The sequence below is a fragment of the Jaculus jaculus genome, chromosome 1 (genome assembly GCF_020740685.1).
Source record: "Jaculus jaculus isolate mJacJac1 chromosome 1, mJacJac1.mat.Y.cur, whole genome shotgun sequence".
Taxonomy (NCBI): domain Eukaryota; kingdom Metazoa; phylum Chordata; class Mammalia; order Rodentia; family Dipodidae; genus Jaculus; species Jaculus jaculus.
In genome coordinates, this window is record NC_059102.1 from 108,531,334 (window position 1) to 108,550,243 (window position 18,910).

An 18,910-nucleotide genomic window follows, 5' to 3' on the forward strand; every position below is an offset into this window, starting at 1 on the left:
GGTGGCTCATGCATCTGAAGTTCATTTGTAGCAGCAACAAGAGGTCCTGGTGTGCCCATTCTGTCTCTCTTTTTCTCTCTCCCTCTCTGCTTGCAAATAAATAAAAAAAAATTGGGGAGGCTGGAGAGATGGCTTAAAGGTTAAGGCACTTGCCTGCAAAGACAAAGGATCCAGGTTCAATTCCCCAGGACCCATGTAAGCCAGATGCATAAGATGGCGTATGCATCAGGAGTTTGTTTCCAGTGCCTGGAGGCCCTGGTGTGCCCATTCTCCCTCTCCCTCCCCACCTCTTCTCTCCTTCTTTCAAATAAAAACATTTTAGGCCAGGCATGGTGGCACAAGCCTTTAATCCCAGCACTCGGGAGGCAGAAGTAGGATCACTGTGAGTTCAAGGCCACCCTGAGACTACATAGTGAAATCCAGGTCAGACTAGAGAGAGACCCTACCTCGTAAAACCAAAAAATATATACATATATATTACTTTTAATTTTTTTTAAGACATCAAAATCATATGACTGGGAAGGCTGTAACAATGTTAACCTCTAATCTACAGAATGTATACTATACTATGTAAGTACCACTGGAAGAAGGTAGGCAAAGGCTTTAGAAGACCTCTGTATTATTTTTGCAACTTCTACAAATCTTTACTTCAAAACACAAAGCTTTAGAAAAATCAAAGTTAAGATACTTTCCCAAGACATTCTAAGTAACATGAAAGACAACAACTCCAAACCAGTTTGGCTTGGAAATGCAATGCCATCAGCCACAAAGGACTGCACAAGCATCCACAGGCTGTGGGTTCCCTTCCAAACCATGATCAATCAGCTTTAAGATCTACAACTGTGATTAGTAAAGTATGTGTCATGTTGATGGGTGTCTAATTTGCTTATGCTGATCATAAATCTTCAGTTATCTCAGATCATCTCATTAAAATTACCTATAGGCTACACATTCCTATAGCTGCTTCCTACGTGGTACAAGTACTGTGCAGTGTTAATTAGTTGATCAACCTGTACTATACTAATTTGCTTCTGTATTACTTCCTCCACAACCCATGACTTGCAATACACATGTATCTTGAGCCAGGTATGTTGGCCCAGGCCTGGAATCCCAGCACGCAAAAGGCTGAGGTAGTAGGATTTCAATTAGTTTAATTAAGTAAGGTCAGCCTGGGCTACAAAATGTTCCCCAAAAAAGTACATCCCTGGGTTGGGGAGATGGCTCAGCAGTTAAAGGCACTTGCTTGAAAACCTTGATTGCCTGGGTTCAGTTCCCCAGTACCCATGTAAATCCAGATGCATAAAATGGTGACATGTGTCTGGAGTTCAACTGCAGGGGCAAGAGTCCTAGTGTACCATTCTCTCTCTTTTTTCTTTCTCGCTCTCTCAAATAAACAAAAGAACTGCAACTCTGTTTATCTCATGTTAATCACCAAAACATAACCATACTATATCTCAATAGAGTCACAGAGTATGGGCTAGAAAGATGGCTTAGTGGTTAAGGCACTTGCCTGCAAAGCCAAAGGACCCAGGTTCGATTCTCCAAGACCCAGGTAAGCCATATGCACAAGGTGGTGTGCCCATTTTTTCTCTCTCTCTCTACATAAATACAGATAAATACAAATAAATAATTTAAAATGAAATACAAGAGTCACAGGGTAAATACAAAACATACCAGCAATGATTTTCTTGAGATGTTGGCAGTGATTGATTTTCTTTTCTGATTTAAAGATGTGCAAAGAAATCTTAGCTTTTTTTTTTTACCTTGGAATCAAAATCAAATTCGTATTTGTACAGATGTATGTCTCAATTCTCTGAAATTTAATCCCTAAAACCTCTATATAACTTTATTTTTGGTTAAGTCCCTAAGATAACATAACTCAGTTTGACCTGCAATAAAAGAAAGGGTCCAAGCTCTTCCAAAGAGAAGAACAGTATGAGCTGCTGAGCAGAGAACTGTAACTCGAAGGTCCCTGCCAGAGGCTCTAAGGCTAGACTGATCCAGGACCAAAAACAGTTTCTTTGGGTGATCCCTGAGACAGCTTCACTTGTATTATTATTAGCAGGGCAAAAAGCACACAGTGATTACTCTCTATTTTATATCTCTTAGTTCAGTTTATTAAAATACTTTTTTCTTCAAATAAATATTGTGACCAGCACCAATCAAAGCAGTGCAAGCATATACTTGAAGAAAGCAGCTGCATCCAGACGTCAGGGAGGCTCTCTCACAGACAAGACGGAGGCTCCTGAAGATTCCATGCACACAAGGACTCCTCAGGTAAGTCACCTAAATGGCTCAGAGGCGAGCTTGATCCTTAGAACCTCTGCAAAGCCATCACCAAACCAGCAAGTGACATGCGCCAGGTCTACAGTAAAGTAGAAAAGGCGGTCCTGGCAGAGCTTCCGGCGGTATACAGACCGAGGGTCGGCAGACAGCACAGCCTCAATGGCACACTTGGCTTCCTCAGCTGACTGAAAATAGTTAAAGGATGTCTGACCACCAACACCTGCAAAGAGAAGGACACATGCTTTACTCAAAATCATGCAGGTCAGATTTCATTACACAGAGCTTCAATATGGAATGTATTGGTTCCCTGTATGCCACTTGAAATGAACAGGTCTGGACATCTATCTAGTCATTTCAGAGAACATCACCTTCACGCCACGTAGTATTTACAGTCGTTAAAGAGTTAACCTAAGCCAGGCTTGGTGGCACATGCCTTTAATCCCAGCACTTGGGAGACAGAGGTAGGAGGATCACCATGAGTTCAGGCCAGCATGAGATTACATAGTGAATTCCAGGTCATCCCCAGTTAGAGACCCTACCTCAAAAAAAAAAAAAAAAAAAAAAAAAAACATAAAACAAAACACAAAAAATTAACCTGGGAAATGGAGAGATGGTTCAGTGATTAGGGTGCTTGCCTGCAAAGCCCAACAACCCTGGTTTGATCACTGGTATATACATAGAACCAGATGAACAGAGTGCTTCATGCATATGGAGTTCATTTGCAGTGGCTAGACACCCTAGTGTGCCCATTCTCTCTCCCTCTCTCTTTTTCTTTCTCCAGTCTCTCTCTGCTTGCAAATAAATAAAAACTATTAAATAATAAAAATGAGTTAGCCAGGTATAGTGGCACATGCCTTTAATCCCAGTACTCAGAAGGCAAGAGGTAGGACAATCATTGTGAGTTTGAGGCCAGACTAAGACTACATAGTGAATCCCAGGTCAGCCTGAGCTAGAGTGAGACCCTACCTTGAAAAACCAAAATAATAATAATAATAATAATAATAATAATAATAATAATTTAAAAAACAAAGAATTAACCTATATTGAGACTGAGGAGATGGCTCAGCAGTTATAGGCACTTGCTTGGAAAGCCTGATGGCCTGGGTTCGATTCCCCAGTACCCATGTGAAGCCAGATGTACAAAGCGGTGGATAAATTTAGAGTTTGTTTGCAGTGGTGGGAGGCTCTAGTGAGCCCACATTTCCTCTCTGTCTCTTTCTCTCAAACACACACACACACACACACACACACACACACACACACACACACACATATATTTTTTTAGGCATAGTAGCATATGCCTTTGGGAGGCCAAGGTAGGGGAATCATTGTGAGTTTGAGACCAGCCTAGGCTAGAATAAGACCCTACCTCAAATAAATAAATAGCTAACATGTAGTTGGATGTGAAGGCACATGCCTTTACTCCCAGAACTTGGGAGGTGTGTCCATACTCTCTCACTTTCAAATAAATAAAAGGATTTTCATGAGTTCCAGGCCAGCCTGACTACAGAGTAAGCTCTAATTAGCCTAACCTAAAGATATACTCTGCACACACACCCCAAAAAGAGTTAATGTGTGTACGGCCCCCTGCCAAAAATTTTTATTTTACTGAACAAAATACCACGATGGTATATGTTTCATTACTTTTTCTTCTTTTTTTTTTTCCCCCAAGGTAGGGTCTCACTCTGGCCCAGGCTGATCTGGAAAATTCACTATGTAGTCTCAGGCTGGCCTCAAACTCAAGGCGATCCTCCTACCTCTGCCTCCTGAGTGCTGGAATTAAAGGCGTGCGCCACCACACCCAGTGCTTCATGCTTCACTACTCTTAAAGTAGGAGAGGTAAGTTTTCATTTTCTGTCAATCAAATGCTGCCATTGTCAAATCCAATCATGATTTCAGTTCCTTGTCACTTCCTTCTTGGAAGAGACATATCAAGGAAACAACTGGTAGTGTCAGTATTCTCACAATCACAGAACATGAGCTGAACCCATATTACCAGGAACACGAGCCAGCAGCAGCCAAAGAACATCAGAGAACTCAGTGCCACAGTCCCATAGTGAAGTAATGCCCTACCCCTGACAGAAGGAGGCTTACCAAGATGTTCTTAACACTGAAAGGAATCAAAGATACTCCAGATCTTAACTCAAAGTAAAGGTCCATGTAAGCTGGGCATGGTGGTATATACACTTGAGGTGGAGGCAGGAAGACTAGAAATTCAAGGCCAGCTGCAGCCACATGAGTCCTGTCACAAAAAGATCAAAAAGAAGGCTGGAGCAATGGATTAGAAAAGGTATTTGCTTGCAAAGCCTGAAGGCCTGGGTTCGACTCCCCAGTACCCAAGTAAAGCCAGACAAAGTGGCACATGTATCTGGAACTTATTTATAGTGGCAAGAGGGCCTGGCATGTCTATACTCACTCTCTAACTTTCAAATAAATAAATAAATAAATTTTTTTAGTGAGGGGCTGAAGAGATGGCTCAGCAGTTAAGGAGTTTGCCTGAAAAGACTAACAAAGGGTTTGATTCCCCACTACTCACATAAAGCCAGGAGCACAAAGTGGTTCATGTGTCTGGCGTCCATTTGCAGTGGCTGGAGGCCCTGGAGCACCCATTCTCTGTCTGTCTGTCTCTCTTATCTCTCTACTTGCAAATCTATAAATAATTAAAAAAAAAAATAGAGCCAGGCATGGTGGCACACGCCTATAATCCCAGCACTCAGGAAGCACAGGTAACAGGATCACTGTGAGTTCAAGACCACCCTGAGACTACATAGTAACTTCCAGGTCAGCCTGAGCGAGAGTGACCCTACATCAAAAAAACAAAAACAAAATTTATATATAGAGAGAAGAAAGATAAGAGTTCTAGCCAGGCATGGTGGCACACGCCTTTAATCTCAGCACTCAGGAGGCAGAGGTAGGAGGAGTGCCATGAGTTCGAGGTCACCCTGAGACTACATAGTGAATTCCAAGTCAGCCTGGACCAGAGTGAGACCCTACCCTCAAAAAAAAGAAAAAAAGAAAAGAAAAGAAAAAGATAAGAGTTCTAGAATAAAGGTCAAAGACCCACTGAGAAAGCTAAACATCCTTACTAGGGGTTATATCCTAACTACTGTGTCCCATCTAAGTACACACTTCAGGTAAAGATGCTTGGCCTTTCAAGTGAAAACACCTCCAATGTTTTATGTCATCTTTAGCATTTCAATTTTAATTTTTATCGATACAATATATACCACAGTTAAACAAAGACGAACTGTGGCTATAACATAATGCATCCAAATGAAGGTCGGCTCCTTTCAGGAAGGTGGGTGCCCACACCACAAACCCAGGTGCTGGCACCTGTTCCCTGCCCTCTATGCCTTTCACATCTTCTAGGTGGTAATGAATGTGAATGTCCTGGAGTTCACATTTTTGGGTCTATCCTCTCTCCCCCGCTTCCTCCCTCCCTTTTTCTCTCCAGGGTCTTGCTATATAGTGTTGGCTAGCCTGGTATTCACTATGTTGCCCAGGCTAGCCTTGCATTATGAAAATTTGCTCACCTCAGCCTCCTGGGTGCTAGAATTATAGATATGAGCCACCACACCTAGCTTCTCCCTCCTTTTAAAGCAGGGGAAATCTAACATCTAGAATTATTTAAACCTTTATTTTTTCTGAATACACAATGAAAGGCTTTCCAGTCCACAGACTTGTCATCTGCCATGGAAGAATAACACCCCTAAAATTTCTGATGGTCTACTGGAGGTACTGATCTGACCCCAGAAATGGTTTCCTAATCTCTGGAAATACAAGGATCAAGTTCCTCAGCCTTCTGTTTCTCCTAAGACTTAAAGTTCTGTAAAATCCCAGGTGGCCTCCTGCCCTCCTTGTAGCCTCTCTGCCATGTGACCTCAATGAGCCACACAGGAACTGTGTACTGGCTGTCTTCGGGCTGGCATGCCCTGCCCTTGATCAGGTTGGCTCACCCTTCATCTCTTACACCTGTAACTTCTCCTCATTTGTGTCTCCTCAGTAAGGCCTACTCTGGCCATGTATTTAAAATGGCAACACTTAGGAGCCAGGCATGGAGGCACACGTCTTTAATCCCAGCACTTGGGAGGCAAAGGTAGAACTGTCATAAGGTCAAGGTCACCCACAGAGTACATAGTAAATACCAGGGCAACCTGGGCTAGAGCAAGACCCTACCTCAAAAGAATAAAATAATAATAACAATAAAATAAGATAAAAATAAAAAAATTAAAAAGTTAAATGGCAACACTCTGATCCTGTCTACTCACTTGCATTTTTGATAGCCATCATCACTGCTAACACTGCGTGTTTGTTTCTGTTTGCTTTCACACTGGGCTCACTTACTATGCTTTTAGTTTGTCTCTCCACCTCGTTAGAATGCAAGCTCCATGAAGGCAGAGGTATTTTGGTCTGTTTTATTCACTGATGTTTCCTCAAGGGCCTAGAACAGCACCTACTGTGGAGTAAATTAATATATTTCTTCCTACAACTAAACTGGCTCTTTTCTGAGAAGGAACACAAAGAACAGCTTTCTGTACTTTGGAAATCTGCCATCTCCTTGGAAACTGGCTACTTCTTTCTGGCATCACCATTCCCACCTCCTAAGAGACAGCCACACCCTTCATTCTACATCTGTTGTGGCCTGGGGAAACCAAAGAGCATGTGCTGATAGCCATATGTTGAACAGGCTGCATAAAAGGGGCCTATGACTTCTCTAGTACAGGAAAATGCTGTGGTAGGAAATTCTCTCCCTGTGGGCTCTTAGGAGCCTCTGCGTGACAGGCTGTGCTACTGGCCACTTGACTGTTTTAATAAAATGTGACACTTCTCTAGTCAGATAGCAAATTAGATAAGAAACTGAGTGTAGTGGGACGTGGTGGCACATGCCTTTAATCCCAGCACTCGGAAGGCAGAGGTAGGAGGATTACCATGAATTCGAGGTCACCCTGAAACTACATAGTTAATTCCAGGTCAGCCTGGACCAGAGTGAAACCCTACCTCAAAAATCCAAAAAGAAAGAAAGAAAGAAAGAAGCTGAGTGTATCTAAGAGTACAGGAAGCACAGTTCAGTCTGTGAACACTGTATGAAAATTCTAAAGAAGACAACTATAACAAAGAGACAAGGGAACGTGGGTCCTGAGACAGTAGCTGTTTTCTGCAAATGCTCTACTGGGCCCTGAATTGACTACACCAACCAAGCAGTTGTCAAATAGCTGTCATGTGACACTGTACCGAAATGACAGTTTATGCTCCTGTTCCCCCCAAATCACTCAGTAACAAACATTCCATGTGACACTAATAACAAATATGAACTGGGTGTGGTGGTGCATGCCTTTAATCCCAGCCCTCAGGAGGCAGCTATAAGAATCACTGTGATAGAACTTCCAGTTAAGATGGCGGCGTAGGTACCACGCCAAAACAGCCTGGGGGGGGAAGACCAAAAAAAACTCAGCAAAATACACACTTTTACTAAAAAGTGAGGTGTATAGGAAGTTGAGGCGGCAGCGGAGAAGTGGAAGAGTTATAGAGCATCCAGAGCCTGCACAGGCGGGAACAGCGGCTCCGGGGCGGCTCAGCTACCCGCCGCAACCGCGGAGCGGCAGAAAACCGCCGGACTCTCCGCTCGAGCCGCAGGAGAAGCCAGGTGCGGGATCTTCCCCTCACACCGCGCTCTCCGCAACTCGGGAAACGTGAGGGGAGAGCGGCAGCGAGCAACGGAGGGAAGAGCAGACCGCGAGGTAGAAGCACACGTGGAACAGCGATACAACCAGAGCAGCCGCGGCTCCCTCCCCTCTCCCACCACCTGAACCCAGCTCCAGCGAACACAGCAGCGGCCCGGGACCCGGCCACGCCAACTTGGGCTGACGGCGGGACCCAAGCAGGAGCAGAATTTGGCAGCAACTTCAGCGGCTCCAGCACCGGTACCAGTGGCCCCAGCAGCAGCGGACCCAGGAGAGCAGCGGCTTCGGGGTGAGCAGCAGCGGTGGACACGACAACGGCAGCTTCAGCAGTGGTGGGGGCTCCGGCGGTGACACCTACAACAGCTGCAGAGGCGGCGGCAGCAGCTCAGTTTGCCCCGTAGGAAAAGCAAGTGCCCAGCTCCAGAAATCAGAACAGCAGCCCGACGACCCAGGCAGCAACTTGACTGAGACCACAATCACCCAAGGTAACTGGGATTGCACCAGGGAAGGGTCTCACCTGGTCACAAGCTGACTTGGATACCTCAACAGACCAGAAATCTAAACCTCTTTGTTGATAGAGGATCTGGTCATTATAATAACTACTCTTGCATACATACTCGGGGCTGTTTTTGATGGAATGGGTACAGTGTTTAGCTAAATTTTAGAATCTACCAGTATATTATTCCACTCAGCCTGCTTGAATACTCCTATAGCAGGGAAACTCAACCCCTAAGAACATCTTTGTAGATACTCTGAGAGTCTTAAGAGCCACACCTAATACCTTAAGGTCCTACCCTGAAAATATTTTACACCAAATCAATTGATACAGCTAAGAATACACAGCTAGCTAGAAAATCCAAGCATTAACTTAATCCAAGATGCAAAAATATATACATTATAACACAAGAAACACTAAAAAGCAAGACGATATAAATCCACCTAAAAGTATTAATGCATCAGAAATGTCCTCCAGTGAGAAAGAGTTAGAGGAAATGCCTGAGAAAGAGTTCAAAAGAATAATTATAAATATGTTCAAAGAGGTCAAAGAACACATGAAAACAATCAAAGAAGAAATCAAAGAGGAAATCAAAGAGGAAATCAAAGGAATCAAAGAAGAGGCAGGACACCAATTTAATGAAATAAAGAAGGCAATACAAGACATAAATAGAGAAATAGAAATAATAAAGAAAAACCAGTCAGAATTACTAGCAATGAAGAACACAGTTAATGAAATAAAAAACTCTGTAGAAAATCTCACCAGTAGGATGGATGAGGGAGAGGACAGAATATCTAAGCTAGAAGATCAGGTGGCAGACCTAATGCAGTCCAACAAAGAGAAAGACAAACTTATAGAAAAGTATGAGTGGGAATTTCAAGATATTCGGGACACTATGAAAAGATCCAATATAAGAATTCAGGGCATAGTAGAAGGAGAAGAATTCCACTCCAGAGGCATAGTAGGCATCTTCAACAAAATCATAGAGGAAAATTTTCCCCAAATTGGGAAAGAGGTGCCAATACAGATACAGGAAGCCTTTAGAACCCCAGCCAGACAAAACCCAGAAAGAAACTCTCCTCGCCACATTATACTCAAACTTCCAAACACACAAACCAAAGAAAAAATATTGAAAGCAGTTAGAGAGAAAAATCAAGTTACCTACAAAAGCAAGCCCATCAGGATTACAGCAGATTATTCAACACAAACTTTTAAAGCCAGAAGGGCCTGGAGTGATATATTCCAAGTTCTGAAAGATAACAACTGTCAACCAAGGTTACTTTATCCTGCAAAGTTATCCATCCAAATAGATGGAGAAATAAAGACATTCCATGACAAAAGCAGGTTAAAGGAATATCTGAAGACAAAACCAGCTCTACAGAAAATACTTGATAGAATCCTCCATGCTGAACAAAAGGAAAAGCACACATATAAGGAACCTAGAAAAAACCAGCCATACTCAAATACCAGTTAACAGAAGAGAGCACAGGTAGAACCAGTAACACACACACACACACACACAAAAATGGCAAACATAAATACACACCTTTCAATAATATCTCTTAATATCAACGGTCTCAATGCCCCAACGAAAAGACACAGATTTGCAGACTGGGTTAAAAAGCAGGATCCTACAATTTGTTGTCTTCAAGAAACTCACCTTTCTACAAAGGATAGACATTATCTTAGGGTGAAAGGTTGGAAGACGGTGTTTCAAGCAAATGGGCCTAGAAAACAAGCAGGGGTTGCTATCCTAATATCAGACAGGGTGGACTTTAGTCCGAAGTTAGTCAAAAAAGATAAGGAAGGTCACTTTATATTGATTAAGGGCACACTCCAACAGGAGGACATTACAATCCTAAACATATATGCACCTAACATGGGGGCTCCCAAATTCGTCAAACAAACACTATTAGAACTAAGGTCACAGATAACACCAAACACGGTGGTGGTGGGTGACTTTAACACCCCACTCTCATCAATTGACAGGTCATCCAGGGAAAGAATAAACAGAGAGGCATCTGGACTAAATTAGGTCATAGAAGATATGGACCTAACAGATATATACAGGACATTTCATCCAAAGGCTGCAGAATATACATTCTTTTCAGCAGCACATGGAACATTCTCTAAAATAGACCATATATTAGGACACAAAGCAAATCTTAACAAATTCAGGAAAATTGAAATAATTCCTTGCATTCTATCTGACCACAATGGAATTAAACTACAAATCAGTAGCAAGAAAGGCTATAGAGCATACACAAAATCATGGAAGCTAAACAATACACTACTAAATGATGAGTGGGTCAATGAAGAAATCAAAAAGGAAATCAAAAAATTTATAGAGTCAAATGATAATGAGAACACAACATGCCAAAATCTCTGGGACACAATGAAGGCAGTTCTAAGAGGTAAATTTATAGCCTTAAGTGCCTATATTAAGAAATTAGAAAGGTCGCAAGTAAACGACCTAATGCTTCGCCTTAAAGCCTTGGAAAAAGAAGAACAAGGCAAACCAAAAAGTAGTAGACGGGAAGAAATAATAAAGATTAGGGCAGAAATTAATGAAATAGAAACAAAAAGAACAATCCAAAGAATTAATGAAACAAAGAGTTGGTTCTTTGAAAGGATAAACAAGATTGATAAACCCTTAGCAAATCTGACCAAAAGAAAGAGAGAAGAGACACAAATTAATAAAATCAGAGATGAACAAGGTAATATCACAACAGATTCCAGAGAAATTCAAAAAATTATAGGGACATACTATAAAAGCATATACTCCACAAAGTATGAAAATCTGAAAGAAATGGATGATTTCCTTGATCTATATGACCTACCTAAATTAAATCAAAATGAGATTAATCACTTAAATAGACCTATAACAAACATGGAGATCCGAGCAGTTATCAATAATCTCCCAACTAAAAAAAGCCCAGGCCCGGATGGATTCACTGCTGAATTTTACCAGACTTTTAAGGAAGAGCTAACACCATTGCTTCTTAAGCTTTTCCAGGAAATAGAAAAAGAAGGAATCCTACCAAACTCCTTCTATGAGGCCAGCATCACCCTGATACCAAAACCAGGCAAAGATAGAACAAAAAAAGAAAATTACAGACCAATCTCCCTCATGAACATAGATGCAAAAATTCTCAACAAAATATTGGCAAACAGAATACAAGAGTATATCAAAAAGATCATTCACCCTGACCAAGTAGGCTTTATCCCAGAGATGCAGGGATGGTTCAACATACGCAAATCTATAAATGTAATACATTACATAAATGGGTTGAAGGACAAAAATCACATGATCATCTCATTAGATGCAGAGAAAGCATTTGACAAAATCCAACATCCCTTCATGATAAAAGTCCTACAGAGACTGGGAATAGAAGGAACATATCTCAATATAATAAAGGCTATTTATGACAAGCCTACAGCCAACATATTACTAAATGGGGAAAAACTGGAAGCTTTTCCACTAAAATCAGGAACAAGACAAGGGTGTCCACTGTCTCCACTTCTATTTAATATAGTTTTGGAAGTCTTAGCCATAGCAATAAGGCAAGAGACACACATAAAAGGGATACAAATTGGAAAGGAAGAAATCAAGCTATCATTATTTGCAGATGACATGATTCTGTACATAAAGGACCCTAAAGACTCTACTAGCAAGCTGTTAGAGCTAATCAAAACCTACAGCAATGTAGCAGGATACAAAATAAATACACAGAAATCAGTAGCCTTCATATATGCTAACAACAAACACACAGAGGATGAAATCAGAGAATCACTCCCATTCACAATTGCATCAAAAAAAATAAAATACCTTGGAATAAACCTAACTAAGGAAGTAAAGAATCTATACAATGAGAACTTTAAGACACTCAAGCGAGAAATTGCAGAAGACACTAGAAAGTGGAGAAACATCCCTTGTTCCTGGCTTGGAAGAATCAATATCGTGAAAATGGCAATCTTACCTAAAGCAATCTACACATTTAATGCAATCCCTATCAAAATTCCAAAGGCTTTCTTCATGGAAATAGAAAAAACAATCCAAAAATTCATTTGGAATCATAAAAAACCTCGAATATCTAAAATAATACTGAGCAACAAAAAAGAGGCTGGTGGTATCACCATACCTGATTTTAACCTATACTACAGAGCCATAGTAACAAAAACAGCATGGTACTGGCACAAAAACAGACATGTAGATCAGTGGAACAGAATAGAGGACCCAGATGTAAGCCCAAGTAGCTATAGCCACCTGATATTCGATAAAAATGCCAAAAATACTCATTGGAGAAGAGACAGCCTCTTCAGCAAATGGTGTTTTGAAAACTGGATAAATATCTGCAGAAGGATGAAAATAGATTCTTCTCTCTCGCCATGCACAAGAATTAAGTCCAAATGGATTAAAGACCTTAACATCAGACCGGAAACTTTGAAACTGCTAGAGGAAAAAGTTGGGGAAACCCTCCAACATATTGGTCTTGGCAAAGACTTTCTAAATACAACCCCAATTGCTCAGGCAATAAAACCACAGATTAACCACTGGGACCTAATGAAATTACAAAGATTTTGCACCGCAAAGGACACAGTGAAAAAAGCAAAGAGGCAACCTACAGAATGGGAAAAAATCTTCGCCAGCTATATATCTGATAAAGGATTAATATCTAGGATATACAAAGAACTCAAAAAGATAACTAATAAGGAATCAAACAGGCCAATCAAAAAATGGGCTAAGGAGCTAAATAGAGAGTTCTCAAAGGAAGAAATACGAATGGCATATAAGCACCTAAAAAAATGTTCTACGTCACTAGTCATCAGGGAAATGCAGATTAAAACTACATTGAGATTCCATCTCACTCCTGTCAGATTGGCCACCATCATGAAAACAAATGATCATAAATGTTGGCGGGGATGTGGAAAAAAAGGAACCCTTCTGCACTGCTGGTGGGAATGCAATCTGGTCCAGCCATTATGGAAAACAGTGTGGAGGTTCCTAAAGCAGCTAGAGATTGATCTACCATATGACCCAGCTATAGCACTCCTAGGCATATATCCAAAGGATTCATCTCATTTCCTTAGAAGTACATGCTCAACCATGTTTATTGCTGCTCAATTTATAATAGCTGGGAAATGGAACCAGCCTAGATGTCCCTCAACAGATGAGTGGATAATGAAGATGTGGTACATTTATACAATGGAGTTCTACTCAGCGGTAAAGAAAAATGAAGTTATGAAATTTGCAGAAAAATGGATGGACCTGGAAAGTATTATACTAAGTCAGGTAACCCAGGCCCAGAAAGCCAAGCGCCACATGTTCTCCCTCATATGGGGATCCTAGCTACAGATGACTGGGCTTCTGTGTGAGAATGAAAATACTTAGTAGCAGAGGCCAGTAAGTTGAAAAGGAGACATAAAGGGTGGAGAAAGGAAGGGAGGAGGATACTTAATAGGTTGATATTGTATATATGTAATTACAATGATTGTAATGGGGAGGTAATATGATTGAGAATGGAATTTCAAACGGGAAAGTGTGGGGGTGGGGAGGGAGGGAATTACCATGGGATATATTTTATAATCATGGAAAATGTTAATAAAAATTTAAAAAAAAAAAAAAAAAAAAAAAAAGAATCACTGTGAGTTTGAGGCCACCCTGAGACTATATAGTGAATTCCAGGTAGGCCTGGGCTAGCGTGAGACCCTACCTCAGGAAAAAATAAATAAATAAATAAATAAATAATACACACACACACACACAGAGAGAGAGAGAGAGAGAGAGAGAGAGAGAGAGAAATCTGGCTAAATTCCAATGTGAATAACAAAGTCCTCAATGGTTTGGTCTCCAACACCACAAACAAAAATAAAGTCATAGCCAGGCATGATAGTGCATGCCTTTAATCCCAGCACTCGGGAGGCAGAGGTAGGAGGACTACCTTAAGTTCAAGGCCACCCTGAGACTACAGAGTGAATTCCAGGTCAGCCTGAGCTAGAGGGAAACCCCACCTCAAAAAATAAATAAATAAAAAGAAAAAGCAGGTGTGGTGGCACACCCCTTTAATTCCAACACTCAGGAGGCAAAGGTTGAGGGATCAGAGTCAGTTTGAAGCCAATCTGGACTACACAGTGAGTGCCAAGTCAGCCTGGACTAGAGTGAGCCCTGCTTCAAAAACCAACAAAAAACCAAAGCCAAATAAGTATACCATAGACTCACATCTTTGGGAACTAGGAAACCTGGGGTACCCAGCTCACCTCCTGAACTGAGAAGTTCCAGGTCCACCTCTGCATGAGGAGTGAACCGGACGTGTAGGCGCACCACAGGGGCCTCTTTCACCCAGGCGGGCACCACACTGCAGGGAGTTCTCTCCGCTGGGCGGGCAGGGTGGAGAGGAGCCCACTGCGGCTCCACACTGCTGCTCTGCAGGAGGGCCAGGCCTTGCCCTCTCCTGGGCCTCCTCTGTGTCCCTTCTTCCGGATCCCGTGTGCCATGCTGCTCCTGCACCACACCTACACCGTGACCTCTTCTTGATTCCAGCCCCAGATCTGCTGCACTCACTCTGGGCTCAGGCACGGCTCGCTGGGTTTCTGTGGTGTCCCTGGGACTCGGGCAGTTGTCTTCTGAAGCTCTATCTTCAAGGCATTTAGGTTTCTCCTCAGTGCTATGGCAGGGCTGTGGCTCCTCACACTCTGACAGTTGCTGGTCACAGCCATCAGTCTTGCCTTCAGACTGGGACACAGCCCTTGGTTTAGGTTGGTTATGCTGTAAAGGCTCCACGAAGTTTTGTGGCGAGTCATAGTCAGCTATGTAGGGTTTAATGTCCAGCACTGGTGTGCCATGTATCATGTCAATTCCAGACAGGTAAACAGCGCCACCTGTAAGGTGAAAAGAAATCCTCTTAGGGGTGTTCACAGTGGGAACAGTGCATACGAATGGAGGACAGAATTATACTCCAAATGCTCTCCAACATGGTCTACTTGTGCCTCACTGGGCTCACACACATGCTGTTCTTTCTACCAGAAACCCATCCTCTTCTTCAGCTCTAAGCTCTCCCAGAACACCTCTTCTCACACCTTTCTGGCTCTTTCAGACACAAGCATTCTTTCTGGGTCCCACAGGAGCCTGTGTACAAACCTCTCTCAAGCTCTTTCACACAGAATGGCAATAGCCTGCCTGGAATCTGTCAAGGCCCTGAACAAAAGTTTGGGTCCACTCATCTTTGCATGGATGGTGCTTCTAACTGTCCCAGACACATACCAGTCCTCTCAGCACATGGCTGAAACCAAAGAGGGTTTCCATTGTGGCCAACAAACTCTAGAAAACTCCCTACTCTCCTCACCTCCTAGTGCTCATGCCCTCGTGTAACCCCTTCTCTTGGGTGTAACTTGCTTCTAACCCACAGAATGTGGCAACTGAGCTCCGATGTCCTCCAGTGATGATGTTTTCATACATGAACTCTGCCGCAACCTCAATAAGCTGGGGTTTGGATTCTCCCATAGGCAAACCTCCAGGTAAAACCCATCCCAGGGGTCGATGCTTTGCAAAGAACCCAAGTGATCTATCTCATCTACCCCAACCCACAGAAGCAGCAATATTTCAAGCACACCATTAAGATGTGTTGTCTAAATTAATAAGTACATTTCTGATAATTTGTTATACAGAAATATAACATGATATGTGCATCAAGACTCAAACAATGGACTGTGGAGAGGGCTCAGGGAGATGGCTTAGTAGGTAAAGTGCTTGTTGCATAAGCTAAGGACCTGAGCTCAGATCCCCAGCACACACTAAAAGCCAAGCATGTGGGCACACACTCAGAATCCCATCACTGGGGAAGCAGAAACAGGAGGAACTAGGCCGAGGATTTGCTGGCTACTTAGTCTAGCCACATCAGTGAGGTATAGGTTCAGTGAAAGACTCTATCTCAAAAAAAAAAAAAAATTGTAGGTCAATAAAAATAAATAAAAAAGTAAGGTGGGCTGGGCATGATGGTGCACAACTTTTGTCCCAGCACTCAGGAGGCAGGGGTAAGTGGATCGCTGTGAGTTCAAAGCCAGCTAGAGACTACAGAGTGAATTCCTGGGCTAGAGCACGACACTTACCTCAAAAACAAACAAAAAAAAGAAGATAAGGTGGAGAGTGATTCAGGAAGACAACAGATGTTGACCTTTGGCCTCCACACATGCGCACACACGTGCATGTGCACCAGCACACATGGATTAATGCACCACACACACATACACACAAAACTGTAAACAAGCTGGGCATAGTGGATCATGCCTTGAAACCCAGCACTAGGGAGCCTGAAATAGGAGGACAACCTTGAGTTTGAGGCCAGTCTGGGCTACAGAATGAGTTCCAGGTTTCCAGGTTAGAGTGGAGACCCCATCTCAAAAACCATAAACAAATAGGGCTGGGGAGATTGCTTAGTGGTTAAAGCCCTTGCCTGTGAAGTCTAATGACACAGGTTTGATTCCCTAGTACCCATACAAGCCAGATGCAAAAGGTGGTGCATGCACCTGGAATTCTTTTGCAGTGGCTGGAGGCCCTGGTGTGCTCATTATATCCCCCCTCCTCAAATAAATAAATAAAATTATTTTGAAAAGCAAATAACAACATCAACAACAAAAAAACCCTCAAGCAAATCAGCAGGACATAAGAATATTACCAAATATTAAGAATAGGTTTCCTGTTATCCTACTACAATAGCTGATGTCCACTTACTGATACTAACCTGACCCTGGGGAAGCTGCATGTGATCATACTTGGCTCTGTCTCCATTTAAGACCATTAACTATAAGCCAGGCATGGTAACGCACACCTTTAATCCCAGCACTCGGGAGGCAAAGTTAGGAGGATCACCATGAGTTCAAGGCCACCCTGAGACTACATAGTGAATTCCAGGTCAGCCTAAACTAGTGTGAAGAGTGAAACCCTACCTCAAAAAAACTGGAAAAAAAAAAAAAGTAGAGTCCCAGGTTTCTTTTTTGTTTGTTTGTTTGTCTTTTGTTTTTCTGAGGTAGGGTCTCACTGTAGGCCAGGCTGGCCTTGAACTTACAATGATCCTCTTACCTCTGCCTCTGGAGTGTTAGGATTAAAGGCATGTGTCGGCCGGGCATGGTGGCACACACCTTTAATCCCAGCACTTGGGAGGCAGAGGTAGGAGGATCACCGTGAGTTCGAGGCCACCCTGAGACTCTATAGTTAATTCCAGGTCAGCCTGAGCTAGAGTAAGACCCACCTTGAAAAACCAAAAAATAAATAAATAAATAAAAGCATGTGTCACCACGTCTGGCTGGGTCCCATTCTATGACAAGCCTGGAACTCTGGAAAGTTGACTACTGTGGAGTTTTTTTGGGGTTTTTTTTTTGTGTTGTTGTTGTTGTTTTTGGTCTTTTGAGGTAGGGTTTTACTCTAGTCTAGGCTGACCTGGAATTCACTATGTAGTTTCAGGGTGGCCTTGAACCCACGGCAATTCTCCTACCTCTGCCTCCCGAGTGCTGGGATTAAAGGCATGCGCCACCATGCCCAGCGGACTGTGGACTTTCTAAGTGATGGACTACGCAGGAGAAAGAAAGACTGTAGTAAAGGTAACAGTTCATGGAGGAACTTGGTTTTGCTTGTTTTGAGGTAGGGTCTTTCTCTAAGGCTAGCCTATAAACAGTTTGTAGCCCAGGCTGGCCTCAAACTCACAGTAATCCTCCCACTTCAGCCTCCCAAATGCTGGGATTAAAAGGTATGAGCACTGGGTGTGGTGGTACACACCTTTAGTCCCAGCACTTGGAAGGCAGAGCTAGGAGAATAGCTGTGAGCCAGTCTGAGACTACATAGTGAAATCCAGGTCAGTCTGGGCTAGAATGAAACCCTACCGCAAAAATAAAGGCACAAGCTTGTTTGAGGTGTGTTGTATACATGGTGTATATGCATGTGTTCATGTACCTGTACATGCTTATGCACACGTGTGCACGTGTGTGTAGGCTCAAAGGAAAACATGCTTCAGGTTGTGAGCTTTCTCTGTGTATATTAAAAAATGTATTTTGAGCTAGGTGTGGTGGCGCACACCTTTAATCCCAGCACTCAGGAGACAGAGGTAGGAGAATCACCATGAGTTTGAGGCCACCTTGTGACTACATAGTGAATTCCAGGTCAGCCTGAACTACAGTGAGACCCTACCTTGAAATACAAGCAAACAAACAAAAAAGTATTTTGCTTGTCTCTCCTTAGTCATGTCCTTTTTAAAGCATTTTTTTTTTCTTTTCTTTTACTTATTTGAGAAAGAGAGAAAGAGGCAGATAGAGGGAGAATGGGTATGCCAGGGCCTCTAGCCACTAAATATGAACTCTAGACTCATGCACCACTTTGTACATCTGGCTTGGAGGCAACTGCCTTAACCACTAAGCCATCCCTCCAACCCCTTTTATGATGGGCAGGAAAGGAATCACT

The 18,910-nt window shown here is 42.6% G+C and overlaps 1 protein-coding gene across 3 annotated transcripts in view; it reads right to left on the bottom strand.

Annotated features, from left to right (window-relative positions):
* Positions 1-619: 619 nt before the first annotated feature.
* The window catches only part of Trmo (tRNA methyltransferase O), a 31,316-nt gene continuing 13,025 nt past the window's right edge, over positions 620-18,910 (bottom strand). For all 3 annotated transcript variants that reach the window (XM_004657037.2, XM_045158840.1, XM_045158844.1), the window contains 2 exons: positions 14,722-15,342; positions 620-2,506 (listed from right to left, as the gene is read on the bottom strand). In XM_004657037.2, coding sequence (XP_004657094.2) covers positions 2,283-2,506; positions 14,722-15,342 — 845 coding nt within the window. In that variant the 3' untranslated portion in view covers positions 620-2,282. The remainder of the gene's footprint in view (positions 2,507-14,721; positions 15,343-18,910) is intronic.